The sequence below is a fragment of the Perca fluviatilis genome, chromosome 5 (assembly GCF_010015445.1).
Source record: "Perca fluviatilis chromosome 5, GENO_Pfluv_1.0, whole genome shotgun sequence".
NCBI lineage: Eukaryota > Metazoa > Chordata > Actinopteri > Perciformes > Percidae > Perca > Perca fluviatilis.
In genome coordinates this window covers 18,775,633-18,797,174 of record NC_053116.1, presented here as the reverse complement: position 1 = coordinate 18,797,174, position 21,542 = coordinate 18,775,633, and the positions used below count along the sequence as shown (strand labels likewise).

Genomic DNA, 21,542 nt, shown 5'->3' with positions numbered 1-21,542 from the left:
TTAAAAACAACCATAGTTGACCAAAGTGCTTAACAAGCTCCAAAAAGCAAAGAGATAATAAACACAAACAAGGCACAATATACAATACAAAATAACTAACATCAGAAAAAGAATAAGGTCAAGATATAGGTCAAAGCTCACCTAGAATTGAAAGCCAATGAATAATAGTGGGTCTTAAGCATGGACTTGAACGTTTCAATGGTCCGAGCTGTTCTTAAATGAATAGGTAGACTATTCCAGAGGTTTGGAGCAGCCACTGAAAATGCTCGGTCACCTTTGGTTTTTAACCTGGATCTGGGCACATCGAGGAGCATCTAATTGGACGACTTCAGTGCTTTGACAGGTGTGTGGACATGTAAGAGCTCCGATAAATAAGAAGGCGACAACCCATTTAAGATCTTAAAAACAATTAATACAATTTTAAATTCAATCCTGAAACAAACAGGAAGCCAGTGGAGCGTAGCCAAAACCGGTGTAATGTGGTCGCGCTTTTTAGTCCCAGTTAAAAGTCGAGCTGCTGCGTTCTGGACTAACTGTGAGCGACAAAGGGATGACTGATCCAATCCAACATACAATGAGTTACAGTAGTCTAAGCGGGACGTAATAAATGCATGTATGACTCTTTCGAAGTCTTTGCGTAGCAGGTAAGGCTTAACCTTAGCCAAGAGTCTCAGCTGGAAGAAGCTGGTTTTAACAACAGAACTAATCTTTTCTAACTAATCTAATCGTTTGTCAAATTTAAAAGCACTGTCAAAAATCACTCCCAGATTTCTGGTAAAAGGACGAGCATCTACATAGGCACTAAAATGTTCAGCACGACCAAACACAACAATTTCAGTCTTATTATCATTAAGACAGAGAAAATTCTGATCCAACCATATTTTGAGATCACTCAAGCAGTTCAACAAAGACTGGATAGTGTCCTTCTCATTGTTTTTTACAGGCGAAAAGATTTGTACATCATCTGCAAAACAATGGAAAGAAATGTTATGTTTTTTAATAAAGCTCGAGGTGGCGTCTTCAAATAGCTTATTTTAACTGACCAATCACATAAGACAAAGGAGAAAATCCTCACAAGTGAGAAGCTGGATCAAGGCAATGTTTGAATATAATAATCATTTTTCAAAATAGTTGCAGATTTATTTTCTGTTGATCAACTAATCAACAAATCATTTCAGCTCCTTTGCAGTCTAGTGCCCTGCCTCAGTAATGACCAACTGCATTTCAATCAGGAGAGACTTTGTTTGCAGATATGCAAAATATTTATTGTACAACTGCATGATAAAATGTACAAAGTCTTTTGGAGATTAGACTCCATCGAATTAATAATATTTTGAAAGGGGTAGAGAATAGGGGTGGGATCGGGCCAAATTTTTCTGTCCGAGCCTGGCCCGTGTCCGACAGAACCATGACCGAACCCGGCTCGAGCCCGATAGGCATCAAGAGATTTATGTCCGAGCCCGGCCCGGCCCGACACCGTTAAAATCTCATTTTTTTCTCATACTAACGACACATGTAGGCTTCGTTTGTTTGTGTGGAAAGCCCGCTTTTATTAAGCAACTGTAAGGCACTCAGAAATGTCAACAGATGAGCGCATCAGCACAGTGAGCGCGCACACGGGGCAACAAGCGCACGTTAACACAGGCGCACACAAGAGGCCCAATCATATAATTGAAATAAAATTAACATATGCCTACCAAAAATGGCCCAGGCTAACAGAACAAAATCCCCCAAAAAAATCACACAAGAGGTTCTGTGTGGACCTAGGTCTCCTAATGAAATTCAAATCAACACGAGTGTCCCCAGTGAAGTACCATTAACGTTAACACAAAAGCAGCTTATTGAAATGAAAATCACTCTTACCATTTTCCTCGAAAACTGTAGCCTATAGGCTACTAAACAGCAACATGGGATCTATTTACATAATTGATCCATCAAAGTTTAGGCTAATCCATGTTATTATGCAGAAAAAGGATTGCATCAACGGTGGATGGCGTCAAGGCTGTCCTCCACTGCTCAATCGTCCTGCCAGCTGCGCTGAAGTTGCGCTCACTGCTACTGCTGCTGGCTGGAATGGCAAGGATGCCGCGGGCAAGGACACTAAGCTTCGGGTAGTTGAGTTGCTGATCTCTCCACCAGCCCAAAACATCTCTCTCGTCCTGCATTGATGATTTCGAGTCGAGTACATCTCAACTTCATCCACATCTGCCACAGGTACATTTTCCCACTCCTCAAAGTCAACTGCAGCTTTCTTGGGCGCAGGTCCTCCTTCAGTGGTGGCCTCTTCGGTGCGGAGATCACTGAGCTGTCTCCGAACCTCCAAGTGAAGGTTGTCTCTCTCTGAAGGGGACAACATTCGGAGCTGGCTATATTTAGGCCAAAGGAAAGATGTGATTTTTTGGAGCTCTTGGATCTGCACTTTACACAAAATCCAACTGAGATGCCGCTCGCGGATGATGGCTTGATAGGGGCTGTCAGTCGTCTTGCTGTCGCAGTGACGCTTCAGTCGCTCAAACCACAGAAACACCAGGTTTATAGTTGGGTACTGGTCCCCTTCAAGTTCACGCTGGGCATCATAAAATGGTTGCAGGAACTCAACAAGAAAGTCAAGGACATCAGGAGATATGGCATCCGCCAGCTTTCTGCACGGGCATCCAGTTTTTAAAGTATTTCTTCATAAACCGAGAAGACAGAATTTAAGGTCAGATATACCGTGCTAAACCTTGCGTCTGCCATTTGGATGACATTTTTTGACAGCAAAGCTGCCATGCCCGTCTTTTTGACATATTTGACCAGCGCCTTGGTAGCTTGCAGAGTCTCTGCAACAGTCGGAACATCTTGGGCCAGTTGTGTGGGGTCCATCACCGTATTGTAAAGGTGATCTTGGCAGTCAAGTCTTCGATATGGTCTGAGGGCACTGATGATGTTTGAGCCTTGGTCTGTCACCCACACCACTTTATTCAGCAGACTCATATCCAGGCCATACTCCGTTAGAAGTCTGAGGATTTCTCTCCTAATATTCTCCCCTGTCTTAGCCTCTTCCAGTGGGAATGCAGCTGTTGTCAATACGGTGCTTATCATTTTAAATGTGTGTCACAAAATGGCAAGTGATAGTCATGTAGCTTAATTTGTGGTAGTCCTCCGTCCACATATCCGTTGTCATTCTGATCGAATCCACCTCAGTTAGAATGTTATTTAGCTGCTCAACCTGCTTTGTGCGTTTCTCTGTTGCCAGCTCACGGCACCGTTTTGACACAGTGGTGCGGTCAGGCAGTACGTCCTGCGCTGCCACTGAACCATATGTAGCACCAACGTTAATAAGCTGCTGGGCCAACTCAATGAAACCCTCTCCTTCAATGGAATGAAATGGCCTTATGTCTTTACAGCAGTAGGTCACGCATTTTTCAGTCAGTTTTTGTTTGGCCTGCTGAGGGATTTTTCTTGAGGTACTAGCAGCAAAGGCAGCGATGCTTGGCTGCTGTAGCCCAGGTGACTTACAAACGTTATCAACATGACGCTGCATGGCGGAATTCCCGGTCCTCTTGCTGTCATATTTCATGATAACTCCGCAACCCCTACATTGAACATAACCAACAGGTTCATTACTATCGGCCTTGACAACTATGTGGAAATACTTCCACACAGTAGACTTTCCTTCATTTTCGGTGGTTTTAAAATCTCCTGAGGCCAACTTCTTTTTAACATCTTCCATCGTTGCGCTCGGAGCGCTCAATGCGCTGCAGCATGCAGGCTGCCTGATATGCACGTGTTTCGTTGTCAATTAAAGCTATAAACACATATCTGCAATTCTGCACAAAGGAAGACGGATGTTAGGTTAATGTTTTAAATTTATTTTAATCACAAAAACGAACCTTTGCATCAAGTGAAACAGGCCCATTACATAATAAGCGGTTTTAAATTTTAAACGTCCAATGCCTTAGGCTACCGAGCTGATGTGACCGTCCGAGCCTGGCCCGAACCCGTCCCGAACCCGTCCCGAACCCGTCCATCATTTCTAAATATCTGTCCGAACCCAGCCCGGCCCGTCGGGTACAGTCGGGACCCGTCGGGCTCGGGTCAGGTATCCCAGCCTTAGTAGAGAACAGGAACATAACCCCCCGATGGAGTCTAGACAATGGTGGCGGCGGTGAAAGAGACCGGAGACCAGACCGAAGAGGCTTTTTTCTTTTTTTAAAACAAATTAAAGTTTAAATGAATCCCAGGATACATCTTTTGTTATATAGCACTGTTTTGTGACCCAGATACGCAGGTTCACAGCCTACGAATCTCATTAAAAAAAGGCTCTAATGCTTTAATTGCGGATATACAAAATAACCACAGTTATGTAAAATAATTGCGGTTAGACAATTATTTAATAATTGTTACAGGCCTAACTGTAACACCATAGTTCATCGCTGGGGGAAAATATCCAAAACAAATCATCTGAAGTTTTGGAAAATAGAGATTAATTTCTTATATATTATATTTATTAGAGCCATATCTCTGTTTTAGTTTGATCATTTTGAAATCAGCTTTATTTTAGACTCCCTTTTCCATCTGCAGCTTTATATTGTCACATATTAAACTGAATCATTGTTTTATACCATGCTTGTACCAATAGCATGCCACTGTGTAATTCCACTGTGAACAATCGATCATGGCTACTTAAAATGTCTTGGTCTAAAACTGAAGCATATGTTAGGGCATTGTTTTATTCAGCTATCAGTCACATTTATGCTTCTTTGTGTATTCTGTGCGTATTCCTTATGTTAGGGGGGAAGCTGTAAAGCACTACCAACATGTGTACTGGAGTTAAAGTGAGCATTTTGTGCTTTAGGGATTTCAAATATTTAGAGGTGTTTGGTTTTTATGGTAATCGTGTGAATTGATGTGGTAATCTGATTAGATATTATAAATGGATAGGTCTGACTTGGAAAGCACAAAGGAAGACGGATTGAATCTATAAAATGAAATGAAAATATGATGACTATTACCATTATGATTAAATGATACTATATATCACTATTTTCATTGTACTCATAACATATAGCTCAGCTTGCTTTCTTCAATGTAACCATCTGAATGTGGTTAAAACAAACTTTGGGTATCGTTGTGTTTTGCTCATAGCTTGAAAATGTATTAGATTCTTAATATATAACAGGGCTGTAAAGGTAAACATATCAAAGTTATTAGAACCTTTTAACTGTATCCCTATTGAGATGGGTTGATAACAGATTGGGCCTGCTTTATTTGAAATAAAACTATTTTTCCCTTTGTTGTTTGTCCTTGTGCAGTTTAACTCGTCCAACACCAAATCAAATCATACGCTTGTGTTGTCCAGCTGGGATGCATCTACTAAATATGTCAGCAATGAAGTGTGTTGTCAAACTGTGGACAAATTGTTAAAATATGTATTAGCAAAGAAAGGCCTTAAAGGTCCAGTGTGTAACATGTTTAGCTTCATGAATATTTACCACCATCAATAATTCCAAGTATTCCTTTTGGCTTGAAATTTTACATTTGCGTTTGCATGAACTGGGGTAGACGCTCCATTTTCATGTGCCATTTTGAAATACGTTAGCCGGTAAGCGGATTAGCCAGTAAGCGGATATACCGCTCCGCCTTTCGCGTTTTCGCTGTCACATGATGAATTCGCAGGTGCTGCTAATGCTGCTAATGGGTATCGTTGCTTCCCGGCCCCAGCAAGTTTGAAGAAGGAAACATGGAGGACCACACGTATTCAGACAAAAAGCCAGAGCCAGTCCATGTATCTCTAGACTGTCAGACCTTCTGAGACCCGATCTATACTTCCCCTCATCTCTTATGGCGTTTTTCCATTACATGGTACCTGCTCGACTCGCCTCGACTCTACTCTACTCTACTCGCCTCGACTCGACTCGGCGCACTGTGCGTCCCTTTTCCATTGCAGATTTTAGTACCGCCTCAGCGTGGCTGGTCGTCATAGCGACTGCCGTGGGCGTGGCTTGGTAGCGTTGCTTTACCTGGTTCTCCTTCTCCGTAAACAACATGAAATCAACAAGATAGTTAACTTTTACTGCTCCAGATTTCCCACCGTGGTCAGAAAGAACAGGGGAGACACTTTGTTTCTCTCACATATATATGACTCTAGAGTCACTACTCGCTGCGGAGCTAATTGCCGTCACTCTCTCACTTCTCCCTCGCTCACCAGCTACACACACATACACACATACACACATACACACACACACACACACGGTGACTCGACACACACCAGCGCACAAGTATAAACATCAGGCCACTTGTATGCTACAGAGAAAGCTCTGCGTGGAGCCTCCGGCAGCAAAAAACCACCGCTGGCTAAACTATTTAAAAATGCCGTCTGTCGCTAGCAATGCAGTGATCAGTGACGATTCTTTCCGACCAGTCAGCAGCCTGCAGGGTTTCACGTCACATTTTCGGCTCACCTCAGCTCGCTTGGAACCTCGACTGAGGAGGTACTAAAAAAAGTGCCTGTTAGCAGGTACCAGGTACTTTTTTTTTTCGTAATGGAAAACCAAAAAAGGCGAGTAGAGTCGAGGCGAGGCGAGTAGGTACCATGTAATGGAAAAGCGCCATTATACTTTCTTTCTTGGGCCCCTTCTTCTTCTTCCGCACCGGGAATGCTATCTTCACACAACACCCGCCAGGGTGGGGCCACTATATTATGTCTCGTCCTCATTTGCTCTCACGCGAAGCGGTACATTCTGTTCCGGTTTCATTTGTTATTATTACTCAATGTACTTTGCTCGAGGCCACTGTGACCCTAACTATCTTATAGTAATGGCTTAAGTTAAATAAGCATACACCAAAACACACTTGGTCTCTTATGGAAACCTTTTACATTCTTATTATATTTATCTGTAAATAGTGAGAACATTATTCTACAGTACCATGAGACTATAAATCTGTATGCCATACTGTTTATACGTGAGAGCTTTCCCTTTAATATTACTGGTAGTATTAGACCATCACTGCTTTATGGTAATGTTGGATTACAGTATTGTTCCTTTAATTTGTCAGGTAGGCTATTGCATCCACTAAATGTGTCAAAACAAACCTTCCTATCTAGGCTACTTATTTTATTTTATATATAAACTATTTCTCAATTGAATTTCTAGAAAATGATCATATCACAATATGAAAAGATTAGCCTACATATAGCCTACCATGAAGATTGTGTCCATGTTACAGTCCCTTATCGGTAGAGTGGGGGCAAGCTTACCGTCGCTTCATGTCAGCTGTTAATACTGGTCTTTCCCTGAACACTTGTGTTTAATTTACCTCACCATGCTTTACTATTAGGCTATATATAATAATAGAATAGAATAAAAGAATAATCTGTTTTAAAAACGCCGGCATTGCATGTCGTACCCCGTCGTCACTGAATGTAATCCGGGGTTTTGGCGTCAACACTCTGGCTTTATTCGCTCCACTATATTTGGCTCCACCCTCCACAAACCAAAGGGTAAAGCGGCAAGTAATATACCGGAAGCAAGGTGTTTTACTTATTAAATAAAAGCATCACATCTGTTCACATTCAATATAATTCATGTTAGCGTTTACTGAAGCTGATCAACAACATTGGGTCAACATCACAATATTACTTTCTTTTTTATTTTTATTTTCTGTACAGCGGTGAAGCAAGTAAAACACTCATGAGATTATCATTAATCTCATTATCCATTAGTACAAACCATTTGGTAACTGTTACTGTCTGAATTAGACTTTCAAAAATAGGCATCCCAACCAAAACTCTCCTAAAATCCTCTACGTGCTTTTGTATGACTGTTATTGGTATTTACTTCAAAAAATGCTATCTTATAAAAGCAAGAATTTATGGAAACATGTTTTTCCTCATCATTAGTTGTATTCAGGGTCACCATTGGTAGATATTGTAGGCCTCATAGCTGCCGCTGATTCCATTATTTTTAGACTCAACATAGTGAAATTTAGTAAATAATATTAATATATTAGTAAACATGAACAACTCTACCAAATCCGAAAACTAGGATGCTAAAATTCAAATTGGTGATGTCATCAAGTAAAGTCTGGAAAGGCTCCAGAGACAAAAGAATTGCCCTGAGAGCACCCTGGGGAATGACTATATGGGTAAATTTTCTGTTTCAGAACTGAGAACACTACAACAGAATAAGCTCATTTGGGTATAAAAAAGAAAACAAACATTGACATGACATGACATCACAAGTTTGGCACACAGTAATCATTCTAAATCATGTATAGCACTTTATCATTTTATTTATATGGATAAGATAGATTTTATTGATCCCACACTAGGAAAATTCCTTCGTTAAAGGAGCTCAAATGCAACACTACAAAAAAGACACATTAACTAGAAAGATATATATATAATATGAATAGAACAATAAGAGTAAGACTAATAATAGCATTGTGTATACTATAATACTCATTAACAGAGCAGAATACCTTGAACCAACAAACAGATTGTTTATAAACTCCCACACACTTAAATTTAGAGACTTGGTGGAAGCAAAAACATTGCAAATAATGTATAAAGTAAAAAATAGAATGGTTCCAGAGTACATCCAAAAGCAGTTTCAGATTAGAAAGAGCAAGTATGAACTGAGGGGAATGTGCATGTTCACAAAGATAAAGATTAGAACAAATGTAAAACAAAGAGGTATATCAGCAAAAGGAGTAAACATGTGGAATCTTTGGAGATTTTAAAAAAAATACTAAAAAGTAGGATGATTAACAAATATAAAAGCGAGGCATGAATGGCAATGTGTATATGAATGGGAATGTATTTTGTTTTGTTTATTTTGTTTTGTTTATTTTTTACTTCTGCACATATGTGTGATAATATGTATATAAAATACAGAAATTAATGATAATACATTTTATAAAATTGATAATATCCTAAGGGACCTGAGAACAAATTAAGAATAAAGTAGAATGTAAAAAGGTGTAATAAGCAAATGCTTCAACCTACACCTTTTCAATCAGTATTGAAAAGACTTAGCTACTCTGGATGGTATTGCCCTGGCCTCCAGCACTACTGTCAGAAATCTAGGAGTTATTTTTGATCAGGATATATCCTTTAACGCCCATCTAAAACAAACCTCAAGAACAGCCTTTTTTCATCTTCGTAACATTGCCAAAATTAGGAATATCATGTCTCAAAACGATGCGGAAAAACTAGTCCATGCATCCTCGCCACTGTCGCGCTGCTTGCTCTTGAGGGAATTACTGTAATTGTTGGGGCTTTGTAAATTATAGAGTGTGGTCTAGACCTACTCTATCTGTAAAGTGTCTCGAGATAACTTGTGTTATGATTTGATACTATAAATTGAATTGAATTGAATATTGATTATAAAGGAGTTAAGATAACACTGCATGAACTAAGGTGACACTTTTTTATCATTTATGTTATGTAAGTGATGTTGTGTATTTATGTGATTGATTGATTGAAATAAACTAAACACCTCTCTTATACACAGATAAGTAGGATTATACAGATAAATAAGATACAGATTAATAAGAAATGGAATATTGCACACGTCTGTAGGAGGTGACAGAGTAATAAATAAATAAATTTACATAGTGTAACACAGAAAGATTGAAGCTGCCAGAGACAAAGAGTCTACCCAGCTTCAACCTGGGTGTAGCCTAGACTGTCTCGTCATATTGCATTATCTAAACACAAGAGAAATTGTAGCCCAATTACTAACCACACGCTAGAAATACCGGAGAACACTACCAAGAAAAGTAGGTTTACAGTAAATACAACCCTGTTGTATTCAGGTAGCTAAGGCTAAAAGTTTTAGAGACTTTTGTTTTGAAAACAGTCACCGGAAGCGTTGTCTGTGTTTAGGTTTAGCTTGACGAAGCCGGTGTAGAAACAAAACCCGGGTAACTAGTTTCACCGCCGCCCGAGTGTCTTCTGTGCAGAACTAGCTACCGGATCAGCTGCTGCAGTCAACGTGGGAAACATTACCGGCTGTATTTTTGCCGGTATCCACTCTTCTGACTAACCCAAATTACCGCCTGTTTTCGTAGACCAATATGGAGAACAGAAAACGACCGTTAGGGGCAGTTGTGACCCCTAATGACAGCTTCAAAACGCCGGAGAAGAGAGTGTCAGTGGTCCGGCTGCTGGACTCGGACTACATGCGATGGGGAGTAGAGGAAACATGTCGATACCTGCGAGGAGAAGGTCTCGGAGAATGGGAAGATACATTTAAAGGTTGGTTTTCTGGTGTGCTGGCTTAAATAGATCGTATTTTATCGAGGCTATCTAGCTAGTCAATAGAAAGCTGTTTATTATTGCCGCTAACGTTAACGTTCTGTCCCTATTTGTGTGTTGTTGTAACATATAAGAAGATTTGTAATACAGTTATGTTTGCTCTGTTATCCAGCACAAAAAATCACAGGCATCGGGCTGCGGTATCTCAAGGATGCTGATCTGGAGAAGATTGGCATAAAGTAAGTGTGTCCGAATTGTGGGATTTGTGAAATTTGCTTAGACCAAAGCTAACAATGGTGTCAAAGATAAGTGACCACATGACAATCTTACACCTCACTTTTCTCCTCACCCTCATCCTTTCATGTCTAGGTACCTTGGTGACCGTCTGCAGATCCTACACAGCCTCAGGAAGCTGTGGCAGATAGAAGCAGAGGCAAATAAGGTATCAGCTGTTAGGCCTATCACAATACTACACTTTCGAGGCTAAAGGGATAAGAAAGACCTAGAATAAAGAAGAGGAATTTGTAGAATAAACAACGGAGTTAGTCATCAAGGGTGAACAAGAAAAACAGGTTACAATGTGAATAAAAGGTGAAGATCGTGTGGGGTGCGTAATGAAGACAGTTCCTTGATCATGATTTCACGGTGACGCCTCAGCATGGTGCAAGTGTTTCCAGTTTAATGACATTTTAACCTGCTTCAAATCTGCTTATCCTCAGCCATGTCTTATTCTGTTTTTTGTTTTGTTTTTATGCTGTAAAGTTGTTAGTAAAGTGTATTATGATAAATGGTTTTATTCCTGGTGTCTTAATAAAAAATGGCTTCAAACCACCCTGCCAGCCAAAGTTTAACACACAGACTGGCTATATGTTTTGATTATGAATGGTGAAGTAAGTCCCCTAGCTGTCTGTTGTCCTGTCTTCTGCCAGGTGTTTAATGATCCCATCCACGGGCATGTGGAGTTGCACCCTCTTCTCATCAAAATCATCGACACACCTCAGTTCCAGAGACTACGAAACCTCAAGCAGCTTGGAGGGACCTACTTTGTTTTTCCTGGAGCCTCCCACAACCGCTTTGAGCACTGCATTGGGTATGTCCTCAGTTAGACGCAGCGTTTATTAGGACCAAAGTGACAAACAGAAGTATATTAAAAGGTTGCTGACTAATACAAAATAGAATGTTTTCTCACATTAATCATTCAATCGGGACTTATGTTTAAAAGTTGCCTACACTTTATGTTTTATAACGCTATAGTTGCACAACTTTAGTATGGCATCCAGCGGGCCAGGCCGTATAAGAGCGACCACCACGATGTGTTGATGGCAATAGTATATAGTACAGGCCAAAAGTTTGGACACACCTTCTCATTCAATGTGTTTCCTTTTTATTTTCATGACTATTTACATTGTAGATTCTCACTGAAGGCATCAAAACTATGAATGAACACATATGGAATTATGTACTTAACAAAAAAGTGTGAAATAACTGAAAACATGTCTTATATTTTAGATTCTTCAAAGTAGCCACCCTTTGCTTTTTTGATAACTCTGCAAACCCTTGGTGTTCTCTCAATGAGCTTCATGAGGTAGTCACCTGAAATGGTTTTCACTTCACACGTGTGCCTTGTCAGGATTAATTAGTGGAATTTTTCCCCTTATTAATAAAAAAGCAAAGGGTGGCTACTTTGAGGAATCTAAAATATGAGACATGTTTTTAGTTATTTCACACTTTTTTGTTAAGTACATAATTCCATATGTGTTCATTCATAGTTTTGATGCCTTCAGTGAGAATCTACAATGTAAATAGTCATGAAAATAAAAGGAAACGCATTTGAGAAGGTGTGTCCAAACTTTTGGCCTGTACTGTATAGCAATGTTTTCTACAAGGTGTGGCAGGAAATTAAATCAGTACGTTATATGATTACATTGTAGGGCACATTCCACTTACAAAAATGTTCAATTTTTCTGTTTGAATTAACTCATTGCAAAGATTTCTTGAGAGCAGTAACCAATGAAGAGGTCTGTAACGCTTGGAAGTTGTATTACCAAATGTTACATAAAGTCTGAGTCCAACATTTATCTATTTATATGGTTATTTATTTGAACTTTCATTGTATATCTGAGTTGTTTTGTTGTGTGCTGGTACAGGGTGGGTCACTTGGCAGGGCAACTTGTACAAGCTCTGAATGAGAGGCAGCCAGAACTCCTCATCTCTCGCAGAGACATCCTTTGTGTGCAGATCGCTGGGCTCTGCCATGACCTGGGTGAGTGCTCCGCAGGTTCTCACAGGTTTCACGTTTTAACCTAAGTCACAAGTAGTGGGTGTGGGCATGAGTACAAATGGAAGTGAAACTTTATTTTATTACCTTCTATTTTCCAGATCCAAATAGGACACAAGTAGCTTAGTGCAAAGTTGACACACCGCGAAATCGATAACTTTTTTTTATCGACCTTTTCCAGGACATGGGCCATTTTCCCATATGTTTGACGGGAAGTTCATCCCCAAAGCACGTCCGGGAATTTCCTGGAAGGTAAGAAACAATGTGGTTTTTATTTTTATTTTCCTTTGCCATATGCAGTAAGTGTCAAACAAAACAGTGAGCCAAAATAAGAATTAGTTCCTGTACTGGCATTAGTTTCTTTCCCTCGAGGTATTAGTTGCAAAGGCAGATTATGTAAATCCACTTTTTTTCTCAGTTGGAAAGTGCAGACAATCTGAGAAAGTCTCTTCTAGTCTTCTGACTGCTTAATGACTCATTTATGTATTGTTGGCATGTTCTGTTTTGCTGAGGTATTAAACCGGTGTTATGATTCATCAGAAAGTTATTTGGCAATCAAGGAGATGCAAAGGAACACCCTTTGATTCACCACAACAACATACTAGCCCAGACGTGCATGTCACCTGAACTGAATAACCATTAAGAATAATTGTTTCAAAGGGCATCTCCGTTCAGTTTGTTTGGCCACACATCTCAAAACTGACTATTCCAGTGCCCTAACAATAAGTAAGTGACTGCTTTAGCAAGATATTTTCAAAAAGACATAAATGGGAACAAGCGGGGGAAAAAAGGAAGACAGGAAGACAGGAATGGTTACCAGATGTCAAAAGTGCTGGCTATTTTTGAAAAGTAACTGGAAAAGGCCTTGAGGTCTCTCTTAGTCACCCACTTTAGACATTGGTGAATCTTGAGTGTTTTTATCTTCTATATAATGTAGTGCACTGCAACCTAAAGACTTTCTTTGCATCAAATCATCTATGAGTCCAATAGGTACGGTATGAGCTGTTAGTATTGCTGGAACGATCTACCTGTCAGTCAGTAATCCTCTTATTACATAACTCTCAAATAGGTGTAAAAATACCAATATAAACTCCCTTCTTGGCACCATCTGTTATGACACAGTTTGCCCTCCTTTCATTCTCCCTTTTTAAATTGGTAATTCGTGCCGTTGTCAGTCGGAGGAGCCGTCGGCCTTCATTTTGGCCGATTTGACATGTTGAATCGGAGGGTGGGAAGTCGGACTCGATGGCCAATATGATTGGAGGGCTAGCCCGGAAATAACGAGCGGGATGAGGCTGACGAACGCCTCTCACAATGTGACGAAAATCTTTTAAATGTTAAAATGTTTTCAGAAACCCTTTTTCAGTGAACTGTTTTCGTAAAATACCAGATCATAATCCAAACGAGCCGCCATTATTGTCGGCTGAAGAAGCCAGACCCACGTGATGCGTTCGTCATTTCCGGTTTTCATTTTTTGGGGCGACAGTACAGATTAGCGCCGCCTGCAGTTATGAAGACATGTTACGTCTCACGCACGCGCAGAACGTATGCTCAAGTCGGCGTGGCTTCGGTGTGTTCCAAGGCACTTTTTGGACTTCGGGGAGCCGACTGATCAGTCCGACTGCCTTTTCTGCCGACGGTCGGCCATCGGGTTGGTGTGTCAGGGCCTTAAAGTTATTTCCTGCTCTACGAGATGGTGTGAAGTTACAGCATTAAGCAGCATCTCATTTTACAGAGGCTTTTTATAGGCAGTTATGATGTCATTTGACTTGTATGACAGTTGATGGCTAAGATAGTGATTGCAGTGTTCAGAATGATAATAATCACTGACAAGAACTACAAGGCACACAGTCATTGTGTAAGTTATGACCACAGACTAGCTGTCCAGTGAACGTGAGATAAGATAAGGATTCACATTCATATCCTGTCATGTTTAGGCTGAGATAAGCGCTTTCTATTTGAATGATGAGTCATTGAGCTTTCACTTTCAAATTGGGACCATTAACACTCCAATATTAATATGCGAGTCTGTGTACGTTGCAGCATGAGAACGCCTCTCTCGACATGTTTGATTACCTGGTAAAAGACAACGGCCTGAAGCCGGTGATGGAGCAGCACGGCCTGGTGCTACCCGAGGACCTGGAGTTTATTAAAGAACAGATCGCTGGACCACCGGACACTAATGCAGCTCAAGGCCAGAAGGTGAAATAACTCTACTGTGTGTTGTTGTCCATTTGTTGTTTGTATATACTTATGTGTGTGTGTGTATTTATTTTAACACCTATTCACTTGTAAATAATAGTTATGTATTAATGTTTGCTTATCTTTTAGCTTTGTTCGTCCTTGGTTTTAGCTGTATGTGTTGTGCGTATCTTCCTGCACATTTGTTCGTAGCAGTGTATCAAAACATTGAAAACCACCAGAAACCAGAGTCAAATTCATTGTATGCTTAAACATACTTGGACAATAAAGCTGATTCTGATGTTGCTATTAAGCATTATTACACCAGAAGGTGTGCTTTACCGCCATTATTGGCACGTGATGCGGCCAAGCTCCAAGGTCCGCAAGCATCAGAATCAGAATCCCTTTATTCGCCAAATGCATCAACAGACACACAGGAATTTGACATGGCAATCAGTAACACAGAAGCTCGACAGACAAACAGTATATACGTATAGCTGCACAAAGCATGCTTAAAACAATGAAATAAATAAAATAGTCCAAAAATAAAATAGCCAATAATGACAGTAAAGCTCAACCTCTCCTGTAACATTGCCATAATGGTTACTGACAAAATAAAAGAGATACACGTCATTAGACTCCTATGCAATGAAACCTAGTTTACTACTCCAGCGAGTATGCTGACCCAAACGACCTAGCACAGAGACGATTTCTAGTCTGTGTGAGTCAGCCAGACAACTTGAGCTAACGTTAAGGCTTTGTAGAGATTGTTGCATTTCTGAATAAATACCACACATATAAACACAAAACCGCCGTGCTAACTTAATCTTGTTGTAACTAAGATATCTGCTCCATAGACGGATTTAGCTACTATGCACGCAAACTTCACATGTAAAGTTAGACTATTTTTAAGATAGTGCCGTGTCACTGAATCACTGGCACAGCTAAAGTGAGCCAAACATTTTTAAATAACAGTTAACTCCAGCGGTAAGACTAACTCTTTTAATCCGATGAATCATTTTATTTAAATTTGTTAGACAGCTTCTGCAAATGGTTTGTGATTTATGGCGGAGTAATGTGTGTAATGAGCACCGTGTGCTATCATGCTGATTGGATCACGTTCTAAATGTCTAGTTGACCAATCAGATTGCCTGTATAATTGTCTGTCATCTCCACAGTGGCCATATAAAGGCCGTACAGAAGACAAGTCCTTCCTCTATGAAATCGTGGCCAACAAAAGAAATGGCATTGATGTGGACAAGTGGGACTACTTTGCCAGGTGGGGCTTATTGATCTGTTAGTTTGTTTGATAATAATTTCCCAAATCATACATTGAATATTCATTCATGTTTCTGTTTAGTTTAACACATTTCTTCACTCTGCCTCTTCTCAGGGACTGCTACCACCTGGGCATCCAGAACAACTTTGACTATCGCCGCTTCCTAAAGTTTGCCAGGGTGTGTGAGGTGGACGGGCAGAAGCACATCTGCACTAGAGACAAGGTGCTGACTTTGTTATATCTGCTCTTCGAACAGCTTTTTAAAACAACAATCCATTTAGATGATTAGTTGTGGCTAAAAATGCACATACTTCTTTTAACAGGAGGTGGGTAATCTGTATGACATGTTCCATACGAGGAACTGTCTCCACAGAAGAGCCTACCAGCACAAAGTGGGCAACATCATAGAAACTATGTGAGTAGCTAGTAGGTTTTCTTTGCTTAACAATTCACTCTATTGTGCGGTATGCATAAACATGATCATTTGTTGGGTATGATCATCCAGGATTGCAGAGGCCTTTTTAAAAGCAGACAAGCACATACAGATTGAAGGCTCAGAAGGGAAGATGTTCACTCTCTCCACAGCCATAGATGACATGGAGGCCTACACCAAGCTGACAGGTCTGTAAAAACCACTGTGTGCTGTGAGCTTGTGTTTTAACATTAAGACAGGGAGAATTGGCCACTAAATAACCTAAATAGCACTAAAAACATGCATTCAACATTCTAACTTGCACTGTCATCACAACATTATATTTTCATACAGTTTTTGTTTTCAAGTTAAGTTAAGTGATTACTTAAAAAAAAAAAAAAAGAAAACACGTCACACAACTCCAGTACACCACACTTTATTCACTAAACTTTTAGCAATATATGCAGTCCAGTACAACAACACCACAAATAGTTGAATTAATACCTTTCGTAAAGTTAACAAAAATTATAACATATAAACTTTGTACAGCAAGAATATGTGGAGGAGCTATTGAACTGGAGTAGATAGATGTATCTAATAATACAGTTTTTTTTTTATTATGCTGGAGATTACCATAGATGCTATTGTAAGTATACAAAACATTATCTTCTTTTTAAAGCACTCCTATTGGCTAGAGAAATTTAAATGACTATAAATACAAAACATAAACATAGCCAATAACTTTTGAATTGATTCTTTAGCATATACATATCTCTTCTTAAACAAGGCAAAAAGGTTGAATCTCTTTTTTTCAGTAGAAAGCAGCAAGGAGGACTTTCCAGAATTAAAGCAAATGATTTGAGTTTAGTTCCTCTTCCTCTCACATGTTAATTATTCTCCCTCTGTTGTTTACTGGCTAGAAACTGTGGCTACATGTGCCCAGCTGTGGTGGGTCCTCCCCAAGTTGGCAGTGAGCACAGCATAATCTGGATACCGCTCAATGAAGGACAGGATTGGACCTTGGTAATTTAGTTTGCTTCATCTGACCTGTTGCCTACTCATTTTCTGTTTGTCCTGTAGATCATATTTTTGAGCAAATACTGCACTCCTCCTCCCCGGAGCTGGCTGAATCGAGGCAGATTCTACGCAACATCATCTGTCGACGCCTCTATAAGTGCCTGGGCCAAACCCAGGCAGACAAACCCATGAGTTTCACCCAGGTGTGTGTGTTGTGTCTTTGTATTAGGGGTGCAAGATATATCGACTCAATATCGCTATGGCAATATCATGTTGCGCAATATTATATCGAAAGTGTGGCTTTTCATTGGCCAGTTACCGTAACAGACGTCAGCACACGGGTCCACTACGTGACAAACCCTATGGAGCGTACCACGGGTGTGCATATTTCGACAGAGTGACAGTGTAAGTGAAGAAATAGATAGACAACAAAACGGAACGAATCAGAGAAGTGAAAGAAAAGTTGTGTCCTGTTCTCTTTATTTATTTTATACTGTCCAACCAGTTCTGTAGACATGGTCCTTATTTATTTATTCAGGTTGTACCAGTCCAATATGACTGTCAGTTGAAATAAACCTTGTGTTGTAAGAAAACTTGTTTAATTTGTTATGAATCTATTTTGATGCGTTATTCCGTAACTTTTGTAATTTTACATGTGTTTAAAAATATCTAAATTCATATCGATATCGCAATATCACATTTTGTCAATATCATGCAACCCTACTTTGGCTGTAATGGAATAGACATCTGCATCTGCTTGTCATAACATCCATCATCAGCAAATAATTATATTAGTGGTAACTACAGTAGTCCTTCCCATGTTTATGTGCAAATGTTGTAAGAATGGCTGAGCTGGGTGTTTACAGCAGTACTCATAATTTTTTTAGGCTAAATTGGTTGATCAGTTGAAAATATTTTCTTCAGGAGCTAGTTGCTGTCTTGTGCAGTTTGTTTTCAGTTTGCAGTTGTTAGCTGGTCTTGCAATGTATTCTGAGATGCTTTTGAGTTGTCATGTAGGGCTGCAGCTGGATTTATCTATTATATCTATGATTTATCGTTTTATTAATTAGTTCATTATCAAGTCTAAAACAGTGTCAGAATATGGTGAAACATGCATTCTCCCAGAGCCTGAGGTGATGTCTTCAAATTGCTTGTTCTGTCCAATCAAAGCTTGATGATATTCAAGTCACTATGATAAGAACCGCGAGAAGCATCATATTATTACTTTTGAGAAGCTGGAACCAGTCTGTCAACCGTTAAATCAACTAATCATTTCAGACCCATTGTTTGTTTTGATGGAGCTAATGAGCTTTCTCATAAATGAAAAGAAACTTGTTTGTGTCAACAAAAATACTGGAGATTTAGATTGGATTTTAGAAAAGATTTTGTGCAGACAAAATTGCTCATCACGTGGTTGGATATATTCAAATCTTATATAATGGGCCTGCTAAGATAAAATAAGTAACATCTCATCCACTTCTTGCTCTTTCTCCTCTATAAGGAGACGATTCGCAGCTGGGAAGCAGATCTGGCTCGAGCCATCCCTCAGAGCGGCGCCCAGGATGTCCGTCTGCAGCCAGAGGACTTTGTAGTTAATGTAAGATTTTAAATCTAACACAGTCAATTTGCTCTTAGCTCCAATAGTTATTTAAATGTATTATGAATTTTAGCTTAATTGTAACCTAATGCCTAAACCTTTGCAGCTTACTGCACATGATGATCTTAACACCCACCCCCTCTTCTCTTTTAGGTAATTTTTATGGACTACGGGATGAAGGAAAAGAACCCCATCAACAATGTGCGTTTCTATTGCAAGGATGACCTAACCACAGCCATCCAGATTCGGAAGAACCAGGTCAGAACTGATCTTAATCTGTCTTTACATGTTCTCTATGAGCATTTTCTTCCTAATGTGTAGAATATGTTTGTCACTGCATCGGTCTCGAATGTATGCCTCAAAATAAACTCTGTGCTGTCATTCTTGTCAGGTGTCTAAACTTCTCCCAGAGCAGTTTGCTGAGCAGCTGATCAGGGTCCACTGCAAGAAGACTGATGACAGGAGTCTGGAGGCCGCCAAGAAGCACTTTGTCCAGTGGTGCATGAACATGAACTTCTCAAAGCCTCAGGTATTATTTATCTGCATTGACAATAATCGTATGCAGTGACAATGTTCGTTGTTGAACATGGGATGGACACATTGCCTCGACCTCTAACTGGAGGAACATTTCACAATGGACAAAAAATAGTGAATGTAGAGCATGAGTAGCACTGCTGAGCAATGTAATGTGCAGGTCCCTGTATTCTTGGTATCTTGTGTCCTACCAGATGCCCTCAATAATGCACATGTAGGCCAAGAGCACATTGGTGATATGACTAGACTGTAGAGGGGGCAATAACAGTTTGTGGACATGCGCTGATTTAAAAAATTGTTTTCAAAACACTGGAATTGTTTTATTTGTTAGGAAATACATTCAGCATGTTTTGTTAGGCCTTGAATATAATTTTTTTTTTATTATACTTTTTAATTTAGTAATAAGTATTATTACAGAGCTAGTTTGAAAAAAAAAATCCACATATCATTAGTGTGGTTTTTAGTACTGTAATATAAGTGCTCCTACTCAGATTAGAGAGGGGGGGAGGGAAAACAAACAAATTTGTCACTAAAAAAATTCTGCAATTTGTACCAAATGACACAGAAAGAAAGCCAAACATATTTTAATTAAGCTATGTGAGTTGAAGGAAGTGGCAGGCTTAGATGGAAATGCTTTTATATTTCCATCTCTGAGCACAGTAAATCAGTGTCCACGTGAGTTTAGCATTTAGAGGTTAGATTCCCCATTCAGCCCACATACATTATTGAGCTGTGAAGGAAGAATTATGTTAACAGAGCCTCATGATCGCTTGCTGAGTTGGGATTAGGAGTAAAAGCAATGTGGTGCCCTGCCTTAGTAATGACGACTTCTTTTTGTCTGTTCTTTTTGTTGACAACAGGATGGAGACATAATAGCACCTGAGCTGACTCCGCTAAAAGCCAGCTGGTCAAACAACAATGAGGGCGAGGATGGCGAAGGGGGCGGCCTCAGGGAAGGAAACTGTGCTAGTGTCAATGGACAAAAGAGAGCCAAAATTCAGCTTTCATTTAATTAGGAGGAAGAGAGCAAACCCCTACCCCTCTGTTACACATTTGGTCAAATGAGACAGTGTTGAGTGACAATTCTATTTTTCTACAAGGCAAGTGTGTTGGTTAGCAGAACAAAATTCTAAATAATTAACCCAAAGAAATTATTTTAAAGTTTCAACAACAAATGGATTCATTGTGGCTCATTTAGGGTCCGTACTCAGGGTTTTTACACACATCCCTCTTGAGCATTATACACATTTGTTTTAGTTTGATAATTATTAATCCGGTTTTTATTTGACTTCCTTTTGTGCAAGTGTTACATTTTAAGTTGATTTGTTTTCATACTATGGGCTATCAAATAGCCTACTATCATGTATTTGTGTTATGAACGATAAATCATGGTCAGCTAACATGTTTTACTCTGAACATGTGTACAGTATATTTCAGGGCAGTGTGTTTTTACAGCTTACATACACACACACGCTCAGTGAGCATTTGTTTTTACCTTACCTTACTTTAGACCTTTACTTTGAATGTATTTAAGTGTTTTCTGGTTGAGTGTGTTGTGAAGTGCATTAGTGCTTTATTTATTGTTCTTACAGTAAGTAGCTCAGCTTGCCCATTGACTTTTTCTTTTCAAATGACACATCTCTGCAACATTTTAAATGGAATTGTTGTTACCGTTTAAAATGTTTTCCTCTTGTCAAAATGTGATCTCATCCAACTTATCCCATATCTGGTTGTTTTATTTTGCTGATCGTGTACAAAAGAATAATATTTTTGAAAGAATGTGAAGGGAAACTTACCAAGGGTTTTGGGAAGATCCTGTAAATAGTATTCTTATTGAAAGGGGTTTGAAAACAGTTTGAAAATAAAACTCTCTCGTCCTGATCTAAGTCAACTTAATGAACACCAGAGGTCATCATGCTCTCAGTTTCGATACAGTAGAGATAGATAGTTACAGGAAATATTTTGTTAGCATTTTAAAATTCTATAGCTTCACAAAAT

At 39.5% G+C, this 21,542-nt stretch overlaps 1 protein-coding gene across 1 annotated transcript; it reads left to right on the top strand.

Annotated features, from left to right (window-relative positions):
- The first annotated feature begins 9,891 nt into the window (after positions 1–9,891).
- Positions 9,892–21,425, top strand: samhd1 (SAM domain and HD domain 1). The gene is made up of 16 exons (XM_039800724.1): positions 9,892–10,246; positions 10,419–10,485; positions 10,616–10,688; positions 11,176–11,336; positions 12,394–12,509; positions 12,706–12,776; positions 14,568–14,726; positions 15,884–15,984; positions 16,099–16,207; positions 16,308–16,399; positions 16,490–16,605; positions 17,477–17,616; positions 18,915–19,010; positions 19,164–19,268; positions 19,402–19,539; positions 20,405–21,425. Exons 1-16 carry the CDS (start codon positions 10,066–10,068, stop codon positions 20,558–20,560), a joined length of 1,881 nt encoding a protein of 626 aa, XP_039656658.1. The 5' UTR covers positions 9,892–10,065; the 3' UTR covers positions 20,561–21,425.
- The last annotated feature ends 117 nt before the right edge of the window (positions 21,426–21,542 follow it).

Excerpts from the sequence above, each read along its gene's own strand:
- samhd1 (XM_039800724.1), top strand. The coding sequence starts at position 10,066 with ATGGAGAACAGAAAACGACCGTTAGGGGCAGTTGTGACCCCTAATGAC. Across the intron at positions 10,247-10,418 it reads ATGGGAAGATACATTTAAAG|CACAAAAAATCACAGGCATC; the intron begins GTTGGTTTTCTG and ends TCTGTTATCCAG. Across the intron at positions 14,727-15,883 it reads ATGCAGCTCAAGGCCAGAAG|TGGCCATATAAAGGCCGTAC; the intron begins GTGAAATAACTC and ends TCATCTCCACAG.